The following is a 14,696-nucleotide window of genomic DNA, read 5'->3' on the forward strand; positions in this document are numbered from 1 at the left end:
TTATTCACACAGCACCTTTCACAACAGCTATATTTGCCAAGCCTACTTTTCTGAAAAATCAGACAACTTGTGATAGGTCTTGGTATGTGTAATTGGAGTGATTTCTAGTGGGAAATAACAGCCAGTTTCTTTTTTCTGTTGTTTTTTGTCTGTTTGTTTTTTGAAAGGAAACACTGCCTTTGGTTTTCAGTTATGACAAACCTTATGGCTAGGAAATTTCCTGACAGTAAGGCAAAAATTCTCTAATGCTCCAAAGCAGGATCTCCAGGATCAACAGAGGTTTATAAACGAATGCAGTTAATTACAATACCTAAACAATTAGAGGCAATTTCTTGGATCAGGACAATGACATTGCTTTGTAAATTTATCCACAATAAAATTAATGACCAAACAGCAAAACATAGTTGACATCTTCCTTTTTTTATTTTACAAAGCATGAAAAACAATACAAAGAAGAGAATGTGGGAATAAGTAGTTGAGTAGCAGTTTGATCATAGAATATTACCTACCTGTAGATTCTTTCTTTTATCAACTATACAGTAACTAGGACAAACAATTCTGTTGTTGTCTAACTTAAGTGAGTTATGCTGAATAACTATGTAGTGTGGAAAATTGAAGAAGCAAGAACAAATCAACATTCAAAAGACTTTAATACTACTTAAAGCTGAACATAATATACATAGTAACCTCATTAGCCTAGTACAAAAATACTGTGCCCAGAAACTATATATTTGTTAAAATATTTGAAAAGGTAGAAGAATACAAATAGACATGCTCAGTGGCAAGTGACAGTTCATTACAATTCCTTTTATTAAACTATAATATAAATTTATTTTTAAACTATGTACAGTGCTTTTCACACTACATTCTTTAACAGACACATGCATGTGTCTATCATGTTCATACACAGAAGGCTCAAATTCTAACTTCAGTTACACCTTTGTGGTACCATTGAAGTCAATGGGGGCTGGCTGAATGAACTATAGACTGTGCAGGTGTTACCGAGAACAAGAATTTGGTCCAGGGTCTTTATAGGTGTAGGCAAGAATAAAGATAAATTTGTCCCGCTCTGCAACTCTCTATGGGGCCCAGTCCAGCTTCCACTGAAGTTAATGGGAATCATTCCATTGACTTCAAGTGGGCATTTGATCAGACCCAATATCATGGAATGGACAAGCTCATGGTGTGGCAGTTAGTAGAAGCCACTGTTTAGCACACTTAATTAATATACATTTACAAATGGTGCTTAGATACGAATTTCTCCATGGAAACCAACCTTCTCTGTGGAAAACAAGCCTTTCCATGCAACTTTCATTCAACTGGCAACGCTGAACATAGAAATAGCCTGATGTCATAATTTGTTGTATCTAGTAAAATGTCACTAATATCCAGACCCGACTCAGATGATGACTTTCATTTCTATGAGTGTCTGAACCAAAGGCTCAGACCCGTCTTTTAAAGCAATGCAGGGGTCTGGAGAGTTCTTATGAGGGAGAACAGACCTCATAAATTGTTACAGACCAGGGATATTCTAGAAATAGCAGAGTGCTTATGGAATGTAGACTGCATGTGATTACTCACATAGGGGACTATTCTACAACCCTCTCAGAGGCCAAACTCCCAGTTAAAGCTAATGAAAATTCTACCCACAGGATCAGGCCTTTAAGAGATACTCCCTTACAGCTTCATAATTTATTATAAATCATTTGCATTTGCATGAGTCAGCACTCTCTGCTTTGATTCTGTTTCACAGCTGCGATGAGATCAAACCAAAACACTGGTTCAGCGCCCCACAAACTTTTAGGATCTAGATTTGACCTACCTGACTTTAGGCTTCTCTAATGGGCTGAACCAGAATACTGGCACCAAATGCCCCTGAAACTAAAGAATCTTAGATCTGGATTAGATTCCACACCTGAACATGGCATCTCAGAGCCATCCCCAAATGAAATACATTGGGCTGGATTTTCAAAAGTTCACTTTTGCATGCACTTGGGTTGCATGTTCAGGAGGCAAAAGCAGGCTTCTGAAAAACTGAAATTTTTGTTGTAAAGAGAGAGACAGCCCTGCCACTGTTGAATGTTTCACAGAGACAAAGAACTCACAATCAATAGCCTGTCAGCATCCCCACCATCTGAAAGCAGCATGTGGTGACCCACTTAGCTTCAGCCTGCTGGGAGACATTAGAGACTGACTGGTTGACGAGATGCTATTGATTTATACTCAACAGTACAAATAGGTAGCTATTAAGAATCTACTGTGTGATTTTCCTTAGCTGCTTTTACTGTATGTGAAATAATAGGAAGCCTGTTTGTTCTACAATTAATATTACAGAGATGGTAACTTGCTGAATAGATAGGTTTTATTATTCCTATCTTATTAGCTTAAGATCCTCCCTCTTTTTTTAAAGGAGAAGAGCAGGACCACTCACTCTTTAGGTGAATGTTAATGTATGTGATAAGATTTTTTTCTTTTGTTTTTGTTTTTTTTTAAGGGGAAGAAAAGAACAAAGGCCTGTATTAAGGGGCTAAATTTTGCCCTGGGATGCGAGAACACATTTTCTATTGATTTCAACGCATGTATGCATGCACATCTGAGGGCAAAATCTGGTATCACATTAGCACTGGTCTTTCTTGGTATCTTGATTCAAAGAAATATGAAGAACACAGAGGGCCCAATCCTGCTCCTAAAGATGTCAATGTCAAAATTCCTGAAGACTCCAATGGGAGTAGGATTGGGTCAACAGAGGCTTCAATTGTATCCCAATGTACATCTTGTACAATTCCCATTGAGTCCACTGGGTGCACAGGGTATACATCAGGGCAGAATTTGGCACACAGATCATTAAGGCATTTAGACACAACTCCTGATGAAAATAATAACTGTGCAGCTAAATAAATTTGTTGGCTTTGAAAATTTCCCTGCACATACAATGTATTTCAGGCAGAGAACCATTATTGTATCTGCATGGTCACCTATGAGACAAAAAATATCTGTTATCTGCACACAAACCAACCATGCTAGAGCCTTGAAACAAAAACTGCAATCAGGCAGACTGAAATACGATATAATGCCCTGATCATGCTCTCAATTTGCCTAAAATACATAAAACATAAGGCCCTAAACCAATAGTTTTAAAGAATTTGTATGTGGTTTTTTAAAATAAATAAATAAAAGATGCATGTATGTTAGGACAATATTTTGACAAAAAAATTATGTAGAATAGAATTCTACATTTGTTACAACATATACTTTCCTCTATAGGGAAAGATTTTTTGGGGATGTATGTGTACCTTAAATATATGCAAATACTATATAACTGTGTATATTTATCAGTGGAAGTAAAAAATGATGACTATGTGGTATTTACATGTTTGTTATGCCAAAGATATGGCTCCAGCATTCTTCTGCATTATTTAAAAATATAAATCAGGCCATGAAAAAACTATGTTATACACACACACACAGTACAGCAAATAAGATACAGAATAGTTGGGTTCTTAATATTAATGCTGTATCACTAACAGTTTTATCACTATAGTTGATTTGTTGTGTCATCCCCAGTTAAGTTTTGCTTTTGATCACACTAACAAGAATAAACCTATAAATATTTTATCCACACATATATTATATATAAAATAAATGGTTTAAATAAGAAAATAATTATACTTCAGTAACTGCAGTATGCAAATTCCTACAATAAAAAGGAGAATACAGGAAAAAGCACATTCTGAGGTAATCTTATTTATCTAAGGAGCAATAACAAGTTTTTAAGGGTGATTACTGAGTTTGTGCCTATATATAAAATGTTACATACACACACACACACACATACACACACCTCGTATTATGTATGCATAGATACACATAGAGTACTGCATATCATAATACCCCAAGAATTGTTCATTATTATTCATTGGACTTAGAAAAAAATTTTTTTTCATAGGCAAATGTTTTCAAATTTGGCTGCAATAACTATGTACTGACATTCACAGGGGATCTTAAACTAGAGTTAAATCAGTTGCTACTAACTGGGTTGACTGAAATGCTGCAGAAAACAACAAGAACAGCCTACTCTAAACTTCCTTATTTCTAGAATCAAATAATATTTTGGAAGACTCTGGAATCAAATAATATTTTGGAAGATTCTGAAACATTTACTTAACATTTCCTCTATTATTTTTCGTATTTGAGTGCCTGTCTCTTTTGATTCCTTCTAAGACCAGAAGCAGGAGGGAAGATAAACAGAGGCTGTTTTCACAGCGTTTCCAGATGAACTGTAAGCAGATGGTACTGAATATCTCATGGGGAAAAAAAAATTTCTTGCAGTTTCCAACTAAAATTGCGGGGACTTAAATGGTTCAGGCAAACTGAATGCACACTCTGAAATATATGAGGTTTGCCCATCACTACTGCTGGTATGTAATATAAAATATTGTTGTAGATATGAAAATCATCATCATCTACACAGCCAATGTTGTATCTGCATTTCTGAGAAGTCTTATGAGCCCCTGTCTCATTTTTAATCTACTGATCATGGCTACACATGGGAATTGTGCTCCCTTTATTCTATTTTTTTGGGGTTTGTCTTGTCCATACACTTTCTTGAATTCATGCCCAGTGGTCTATTAAAAATAATTTTTATTAGGCATTTCCTCTGTTAAAAGAATGATTTCCTCCATATCTGCTGCAAATCCACTGTCTACGAATGCTTTTTATGCCTCATATAAAAATGTTAAGTCCCTGCAGTATTCTCACTTGCTTTTGCTTTCAGTCTTCCTTTCACTTGTTGCTTTAAGAATTCATCTGGTTAAAAACTGTACCTAGTAGAAGAAGTGCTAAAAAATATTTTTTTTAATAATAAAAACATTCTAGTTTCCAAAGTTAACATCTGCAATCTCAAGCAAGCCTTCAAAGTGGTCATGGTCATTTTTTTAGTGCTACTAGTCCAGTGAATCAGATTCACTAACAATCTCCAGAAACATCCTCTTTTCTAGATCATATTCTTGAATGAGCCAGTTTTTTCATCACATGCTTTCACAATCTCATTCTCCTGTGCTTTTCCTTCTCTTGTGTCAGTTTGTTGGTTATGATGACGTTAAACTCATCTGCAGTATGAATATATTATCAGCAGCTCAATAGTGATCCTGGTTAGCTCAGTTTACTTCTCTTCACATTCATTCTCTGTTTCTCCCAGCCCTGTGTCTGACAAGTTTTTCAAGACAGTCTGTTAGCTACATTGTGAGTTGTGCTGTCGTATCATCTCACTGAGCAGCTTTCACCATCTCTGTGTAATTTCTTGGCACTTCTACTGCAAATCTCATTTAGGTCCCTGATTGTTTAGTAAGTCACAGTATTTTTTTTAAATTCTCAAAAAGGTATGACCATTTTGTTGAGACATTCTTGTAACATCATAAGGCATCGGTATAGTATATCACACAAGTCCCTGTGCTTTGTCAACTGGGGCCCAATCCTGCATTCCCATATAAATGAAGCTCTCATTGATTTCAATGAGAGTTTTGTCTGCATAACAATTGTTGGGTTAGGCCTTTAGAGTGAATTTTAATCCCCAAGCTCCTTTTTGCCTCCAGGCTTCTTGCAAGAGAACAAACAACATTGCTTATTACTTATGGTTACATAACAAAGAATAAAAGAGGAAGAAAAGTGCCATATATGGTCATCTTTAAGGTACTGGCCACTCACGAAACACTAAACAACTATGTACATCTGTAAAGTAAAAGGCTTTCAAAGGCAGTTCAGTAACTGTACTCGTCGTACCTCTGTGTAGAACTGAGCAGAGTAAACTAACTCTGCAGTTCTATTTTTCTACTTCACCTAAATGAAATACAAGAAATATACAATCATTATACATCATTCACATAAAAATGGTCATGCTATGCTTTTAATGGCAGGGGAAATATATAATTTTAAATATAATAGTGGCAAAGAATACACCAAATCCCTACAGTGTATAGCAAAATGTAGTATCCCCAGATTACTGTAATTTCTGAGTAAACTTAAACTTGTATTTGCTAAATCAGAATCTTAGTTCCGCTTGGGCTGATTGCTTTCTCCATTAATCAGATTCTTCTCCTGTTGTTCAGCTAAGGATTGCCACTTCTGCCTATTCTTTCTACAGCCATCCAGTAAAGGGTAGCAGGCTTCTGATACATGTGTCAGGGCCTGCAAGAAATAAAACAAATCAGACTGGTAATGCATAACTAAAACCACAGTTTTCCTGCTCCTTAAGATGTGCCCATTGGAGGCACTAGACTAGAATATGTTTGAAACATAGGGCTTGTTTATACTAGAAAGTGGAGCTATGTTGGAAAACTGATTTTAGGAAAGGCTCCCTCTCACTCCAATTCCAATATGAACTTGATTATTTGACCTATGCAGACCACGCTACTTTGGCCATCTTTATTGCTGATGCAATTACTGATTTAACAGTTACCCAAGGGACATGAGGCCCCAGTGTATTCAGCACCTGATTAAGAAAGGTCTAGAGAAGAGCTGTGTTTAGTAGCCATTCTCAATTATTTTCATCTCCTAGTGTAGACCAAGCAATAGTGAGTTACTGTATTAGGCCGACATGGACTAATAAAAGTGAAGCAGAGAACAAGTTTTGGAAAGAGAATTGGAGTCAATGTTTGGGTTAGAATAGAATGGGTAAATACTAGGGAAGGTGGAGAAACTTCCACTGACACAAAATGTTGATGAAAAATGTTAAATCCATGAACATTTTTGTGATTTTTTTTTCTTCCTCATTTACAGTCACACGTAATGAACACATAGCCCTTTACTCCTATAGGCTTCTGGAATTCAGTGGGACAGAAGTAATGAGTGAGAGTCCTGTGGTTGGGCCCACTGTCTGTTAAACATATTAAGTGACTACTATACGAAGCACAAGGGGTGAAGTCTGAAGTTAATGAGTATGGGATGAAATCAGTCAGGATTTCACTCATGGAATTTAATTCTCATTCAAACAATAAAAGATGGTGATGCCTGATTCTCCTTTTTCTTATGATAGTTTTACACCAGTATTACTCCACTGCGCCATATCCTGGTATAAATCAATATAGTTCCATTGCCACCAATAGAACTGGGCAACTGGCCTATTGTCTTCAATGGAGTTATTATTGATTTACATTGTGGAGAGGAAAATCACGCCCATTAGGCACAATTCACTGGAACTATACCATTTAATTTTTTTGTATACATTTAAATGGGTTTTAAAATTCTAGAACGGTTTAATCAAATGTCAGCACTAAAGTCAGTGAAATGAGTGAAACACTTTTGCTGTTATTTATAGAGTCACAGATTTTAGGGTCTGAAAAGACCATTATGATCATCTAGTCCAGTGGTTCTCAAACTGTGGTTCAGGACCCCGTTTTAATGGGGTCGCCAGTGCTGGTGTTTAGACTTCCTGGGGCCCAGGGCAAGAGCCCGAGCCCTGCGGCCTGGGACTAAAGCCTGAGCCACACCCAGCGGGGCTGAACCCCAAAGACTTCAGCCCTGGGAAGTGGGGGGCTCGGGCTTTGGCTTCAGCCCTGAGCGGCAGGGCTCAGGTTACAGGCCCCGCACCTGGGGCTGAAGCCGTTGGGCTTGGACTTTGCCCCCCTCCCCTCCCACCGGGGGCAGTGGGGCTCTGGTGGGCTTAGGCTTCATCCCCCTTCCTGGGGTCATGTAGTAATTTCTCTTGTCAGAAGGCGGTCGTGGTGCAATGAAGTTTGAGAACCCCTGATCTAGTCTGACATTCTACATAACATGGCCCATAGAATTTCACCCAGTGATTCCTGCATCAAGCCCATTCACATGGACTTGATCGATTTTTGGTAAAATGGTAAACCAGACATTCAGTGCTGCCAGCAGCATGTGTGACAAACTCCTAGGGACAGGATGAAAGCTCACGAAAGAGCCAATGAGTGGGCAGGCCGAAGTTACAATTGTGCTTATTGTTCATTTTTGCAGCGTTAGAACACTGGAGAGTGAACTGGCTCCTTGTTCTTTTCCAAGTGACATTATATGAACTGATTTGTTGTTTCATTACGTGTTATTCATTAAAGAAAGCAGGTAGAGTCCCCACCCTTCTCCAAATAGAATAAATCTACAGTGGATCTGCTCCAAACATAGCTCTTGCGTGGGGCTTGCCTGTACTGTTAACTTGAATGGCAACAACAAAGCATATGTCCTAGCCTAAGCTTTCTCCAAAGCTGGGCTGTTCCATGTATTTACCTGTAGGATCCTGGTGCTCTCATTTTCTCTGCTCCTTAGAGATACACCAAACCCTCTTTTAACCGGGATATAACAAGACCCACCTGGCAGCATGAATCAGCAGAAATAACTTTTCGTCCATATGGTCCTGCATTCCTATATAGGATCCTAGAATCTGCCACCCTGCTACAGAGTTTCAGTTCCTACCATATGAGGTTTAGTGGCTCAGTTGTGCATTTCAGGCACAGCCCTGCACTGAGCACAGCATGGAGCAGCACTGTCCCAAGGTAGCATTGTGTCTCCTTCAGGTACAACGTCCCAGAGCCCCTGCGAAGTGCAACATCCTCATAAAGGGTGGAGTGTGCACCCCCCTTATATCTTGATCAGTGCAGGAGATGTCATTGCGTACATCATTTGGGTGGCGACTGCCACTAGCCAGGAGCATGCCTTGTTCTCAGGGGTGCTCAACAAATGCAATTTTGTTATGGAGCACAGGAACAAGAAGGAAGTGCCTTGTGCTCCCCATTCCCTCACACACCCACCCAAGGGATGGGCACAATCTGGCCCAATATATTTTGATAACTAGTTCACATGAGACCCAGTCCTCCTCTGGGCATTTCAGAGTGGGAGATTTCCCTAGAATTCTTGCGTTGGGGGTTGGATTGTCTTCCCCCTTTGTAAAAGGCCAGATATTCAGCCCTGTGGACCCTGAGATCTGTATGGATCACAATGCATCTGCAGAAGTACACGTCTCTTGCACAGAGGCTCTGTAGTACACAGCCACTCAATCCCCTACAGCTGCCTACCTTCCACTAGAAGGAGCTGTCTGGGGCTCTCCAATAACAATGGCCACTATATTCCCCTGATGCTGGATTTCCAAAGCATGGAATAGGAAGCTGCACACATGACTGCTGATTCTGTCCTCAGTAACTTGATCATTTGTCCTGTGGATTTCAGAGGCATTAGAGAGCATCCAGCCCCCCAGCCCTGCCTCTTCTCAACCTGCAGATGTGCAATTCATGTAAAGTGGCTTTGAAGTGGGCACAGAGAATGAGGGATGAATGTGTGAAATCATCTTGCTCCCACTTCCAATGGATAGATTTTTGGGGTTAGGTTCCCATTTGCTCCCCAATTTTCAGATCTCAATAACTGCACCCAGAATACATGATACAACCTGAGGAGGTTTTCCTCTAGTCTCAAAGATAGGAAATTAACTAAATTTTAATATACAACATAATCTGAGCAAGTACCTGGCTACGCAGCATGCGATTTGTTGCTAGAATGCAAAATGTTTCAATGGGTTCTGTCATGTTGTGTGTGTATAATCTGAAACTTGGTAAATATCCAAGTTAACATAGTAATGGTTTGCGCTTGTACTGCATCTCCCACGCAATGATTTCAAAGCACTTTACAATCCTTAATTAAGCCTCACAACACTCCGACTGTGAAGTAGATGGGTACCATCTTATAGATGGGTACAGTGAGGTTGTTCGAAAAGCACATGGCAACTTGGTGGCAGAGCCAGGAACACAACCTGGTTATGCTTCTACGGGCACAAAGCTCTAAAGATTTAGAGCAGGTTGCACAGCGGAGCCAAGAGGCCAGTGAAGAAGCTTGGCAACATGTGACCTCCAGAAGAAGAAGGGGGAATGTCCGGGTTCCAGCAACGCCGACACAGGTAACTAACCGCTTTCATGTTCTCTCCACAGGTACCATTGCGGAGAGTGGACCAGATGATATGTCTGGGGGGAGAAAGCAGAAGGAGACTCCGCTGGTTGGAAGGCATGAGATGCGCTGTCCTGAGGTTGGGGGTTCCACGACCACCACTCCCAAGAGAAGGAGGCGGGTGGTGGTGGTCGGGGACTCTCTCCTCCAGGGAACTGAGTCATCTACCTGCCGCCCTGACCGGGAAAACCGAGAAGTCTGCTGCTTGCCAGGGGCTAAGATTCGCAATGTGACGGAGAATCTGCCGAGACTCATCAAGCCCTCGGATCGCTACCCCTTCCTGCTTCTCCACGTGGGCACCAATGATACTGCCAAGAATGACCTTGAGCGGATCACTGCAGACTATGTGGCTCTAGGAAGAAGGATAAAGGAGTTGGAGGCGCAAGTGGTGTTCTCGTCCATCCTCCCCGTGGAAGAAAAAGGCCTGGGTAGAGACCGTCGAATCGTGGAAGTCAACGAATGGCTACGGAGGTGGTGTTGGAGAGAAGGCTTTGGATTCTTTGACCATGGGATGGTGTTCCATGAAGGAGGAGTGCTGGGCAGAGACGGGCTCCACCTTACGAAGAGAGGGAAGAGCATCTTTGCGAGCAGACTGGCTAACCTAGTGAGGAGGGCTTTAAACTAGGTTCACAGGGGGAAGGAGACGAAAGCCCTGAGGTAAGTGGAAAAGCGGGATACCGGGAGGAAGCACAGGCAGGAACGTCTGTGAGGGGAGGGCTCCTGCCTCATACTGAGAATGAGGGGTGATCAGCAGGTTATCTCAAGTGCTTATATACAAATGCACAAAGCCTTGGAAACAAGCAGGGAGAACTGGAGGTCCTGGTGATGTCAAGGAATTATGACGTGATTGGAATAACAGAGACTTGGTGGGATAACTCACATGACTGGAGTACTGTCATGGACGGTTATAAACTGTTCAGGAAGGACAGGCAGGGCAGAAAAGGTGGGGGAGTAGCACTGTATGTAAGGGAGCAGTATGACTGCTCAGAGCTCCGGTACGAAACTGCAGAAAAACCTGAGTGTCTCTGGATTAAGTTTAGAAGTGTGAGCAACAAGAGTGATGTAGTGGTGGGAGTCTGCTATAGACCACCGGACCAGGGGGATGAGGTGGATGAGGCTCTCTTCCGGCAACTTGCAGAAGCTACTAGATCGCACGCCCTGGTTCTCATGGGTGACTTTAATTTTCCTGACATCTGCTGGGAGAGCAATACAGCGGTGCATAGACAATCCAGGAAGTTTTTGGAAAACGTAGGGGACAATTTCCTGGTGCAAGTGCTAGAGGAGCCAACTACGGGGGGGAGCTTTTCTTGACCTGCTGCTCACAAACCGGGAAGAATTAGTAGGGGAAGCAAAATGGATGGGAATCTGGGAGGCAGTGACCATGAGTTGGTTGAGTTCAGGATCCTGACACAGGGAAGAAAGGTAAGCAGCAGGATACGGACCCTGGACTTCAGGAAAGCAGACTTCGACTCCCTCAGGGAACGGATGGGTAGGATCCCCTGGGGGACTAACATGAAGGGGAAAGGAGTCCAGGAGAGCTGGCTGTATTTCAAGGAATCCCTGTTGAGGTTACAGGGACAAACCATCCCGATGTGTCGAAAGAATAGTAAATATGGCAGGCGACCAGCTTGGCTTAACGGTGAAATCCTAGCGGATCTTAAACATAAAAAAGAAGCTTACAAGAAGTGGAAGGTTGGACATATGACCAGGGAAGAGTATAAAAATATTGCTCGGGCATGTAGGAATGTTATCAGGAGGGCCAAATCGCACCTGGAGCTGCAGCTAGCAAGAGATGTCAAGAGTAACAAGAAGGGTTTCTTCAGGTATGCTGGCAACTAAAGGAATTTGTGGCTGTGATTGCAGAGCCATTGGCCATTATCTTTGAAAACTCGTGGCGAACGGGGGAAGTCCCAGATGACTGGAAAAAGGCTAATGTAGTGCCAATCTTTAAAAAAGGGAAGAAGGAGGATCCTGGGAACTACAGGCCAGTCAGCCTCACCTCAGTCCCCGGAAAAATCATGGAGCAGGTCCTCAAGGAATCAATCCTGAAGCACTTACATTGGAGGAAAGTGATCAGGAACAGTCAGCATGGATTCACCAAGGGAAGGTCATGCCTGACTAATCTAATCGCCTTCTATGATGAGATTACTGGTTCTGTGGATGAAGGGAAAGCAGTGGATGTGTTGTTTCTTGACTTTAGCAAAGCTTTTGACATGGTCTCCCACAGTATTCTTGTCAGCAAGTTAAAGAAGTATGGGCTGGATGAATGCACTATAAGGTGGGTAAAAAGTTGGCTAGATTGTCGGGCTCAACGGGTAGTGATCAATGGCTCCATGTCTAGTTGGCAGCCGGTGTCAAGTGGAGTGCCCCAGGGGTCGGTCCTGGGGCCGGTTTTGTTCAATATCTTCATAAATGATCTGGAGGATGGTGTGGATTGCACTCTCAGCAAATTTGCAGATGATACTAAACTAGGAGGAGTGGTAGATACGCTGGAGGGCAGGGATAGGATACAGAGGGACCTAGACAAATTGGAGGATTGGACCAAAGGAAATTTGATGAGGTTCAATAAGGATAAGTGCAGGGTCCTGCACTTAGGACGGAAGAACCCAATGCACCGCTACAGACTAGGGACCGAATGGCTAGGCAGCAGTTCTGTGGAAAAGGACCTAGGGGTGACAGTGGACGAGAAGCTGGATATGAGTCAGCAGTGTGCCCTTGTTGCCAAGAAGGCCAATGGCATTTTGGGATGTATAAGTAGGGGCATAGCAAGCAGATGGAGGGACGTGATCGTCCCCCTCTATTCGATATTGGTGAGGCCTCATCTGGAGTACTGTGTCCAGTTTTGGGCCCCACACTACAAGAAGGATGTGGATAAATTGGAGAGAGTCCAGCGAAGGGCAACAAAAATGATTAGAGGTCTGGAACACATGACTTATGAGGAGAGGCTGAGGGAACTGGGATTGTTTAGTCTGCAGAAGAGAAGAATGAGGGGGGATTTGATAGCTGCTTTCAACTACCTGAGAGGTGGTTCCAGAGAGGATGGTTCTAGACTATTCTTAGTGGTAGAAGAGGACAGGACAAGGAGTAATGGTCTCAAGTTGCAGTGGGGGAGGTTTAGGTTGGATATTAGGAAAAACTTTTTCACTAGGAGGGTGGTGAAACACTGGAATGTGTTACCTAGGGAGGTGGTGGAATCTCCTTCCTTTGAAGTTTTTAAGGTCAGGCTTGACAAAGCCCTGGCTGGGATGATTTAATTGGGGATTGGTCCTGCTTTGAGCAGGGGGTTGGACTAGATGACCTCCTGAGGTCCCTTCCAATCCTGATATTCTATGAACCCAGGGATCCAACTCCTAGTCCCCAGGTCCAACAATGCCTCTCCACCTGGTTTTGCAATGATTACAACAAACCACTTCAATCAAATAAGTAAGCAGCTAGTGATAAATGTTGAAATAGTCTTTTGACCAGATTAAATATTGAATAATAAACAGTAAAGGATTTCTCATATATTATTCAACTACAGAACAGCAAACTTGGTTCTAACTTGAGCTTCTGCACTTGTTGCAGGCTACAGTACTCAGTTCTTGTTTAGTTAGTTGTACAATCCACGAAAAGAGTCCCCTCTCAAATAGAGTACCTCATAGAGCTCTAAACAAATGGCATCTATGAATCCAACTTGCATGCTGGGAATTTTATTTTTCTTCTCTCTGTTCATTAGATCCTGAAAACACAAAAAGAAGTATTCAGTTTTCATGGCAAACACCCAAGGTGAGTCAGCTCTATATTAAAATAAGTTTTAAAAAAAATCCAAGAATAGTAAGAAAAGTAGCAGCACAATATGTTGTCAAGTAGATAACTTGGCTGCATGAACTACTTCTGGAGTCTTTTTCCTGGACTGGCAGTGTGCAGATCATCTGTGGAGGCTGAAGCCCACTTTAAGAGGGTGAGACGAGTTTGCACTACTCGTTAAGTGTCAGAATGATTGGGAAAAAGCTCTTTCCATACTCTGGTACCCACCACCAAAAACAACATTTAAATAGGAAAGGGAAGTCGTATTGGCAGTAATAATTTTGAAAAAGGTGCTACCACACATGGCTTTCCTACTTACTGTTGGTTCTGTGTTGAGTTCCTTTCTCTCTTTATCTCCTTGGTCAAAAAATTCTGTAGCTACAAGTTCAGCTATCTGTAAGAAATGTCACACGCTGTTTGTTAGTTTTAAAGGCCTGGATTTACACTTTCTACCTAGGGTCAAAACAGAAAGTGTTATTGCTGGGTGTCTGCCCTGAATGGAAAAGGAATAAGGCCCTGATTCTGAAAATAATTCTGTAACCGTATGCCTGCATGAAGTCCCAGTTGGTTTAAATGAGCCTAAATGAAAAATCTCTAATATTGAGGTAGGCCCACAAAGCTGTTTCAGTCAAATAGCACGATGTCAAATGAAACATTTTTAGCAGTAAACAAACCTAGATTGTATATGTTTTAACTGTCTAGCACCAAGTTTTCGCTACACAACCAGACACAGCAAACAACTAGCATTTGTTACACATCAGTTCTGAAAAAAAAAAAACGAGCTTATTAGTACATGCATTTCATCTGTCTAACTCCACTGACCTGGGTGGAGTTGCATGGGTTAGAAATCAGGGCCCAATCAGACCCAGTATGTTCTAGAGGCTCTTAAGATATTACAATACATTGTACTTGTACATACCCTATTCCAAAATTTGCTCTCTATATGTCAATAAGCTCAACTCACAACAATC

At 41.6% G+C, this 14,696-nt stretch overlaps 1 protein-coding gene across 4 annotated transcripts in view; it reads right to left on the bottom strand.

Annotated features, from left to right (window-relative positions):
• Nucleotides 1-401: 401 nt before the first annotated feature.
• Nucleotides 402-14,696, bottom strand: part of PDE5A (phosphodiesterase 5A) — a 94,348-nt gene continuing 80,053 nt past the window's right edge. For all 4 annotated transcript variants that reach the window (XM_048847146.2, XM_048847145.2, XM_048847147.2 and 1 more), the window contains exons 19-21: nt 14,045-14,119; nt 13,574-13,657; nt 402-6,183 (exon numbers count right to left, since the gene is read on the bottom strand). In XM_048847146.2, coding sequence (XP_048703103.1) covers nt 6,046-6,183; nt 13,574-13,657; nt 14,045-14,119 — 297 coding nt within the window. In that variant the 3' untranslated portion in view covers nt 402-6,045. The remainder of the gene's footprint in view (nt 6,184-13,573; nt 13,658-14,044; nt 14,120-14,696) is intronic.

This window comes from Caretta caretta, chromosome 4 (assembly GCF_965140235.1).
Source record: "Caretta caretta isolate rCarCar2 chromosome 4, rCarCar1.hap1, whole genome shotgun sequence".
NCBI classification, from domain to species: Eukaryota; Metazoa; Chordata; order Testudines; family Cheloniidae; genus Caretta; species Caretta caretta.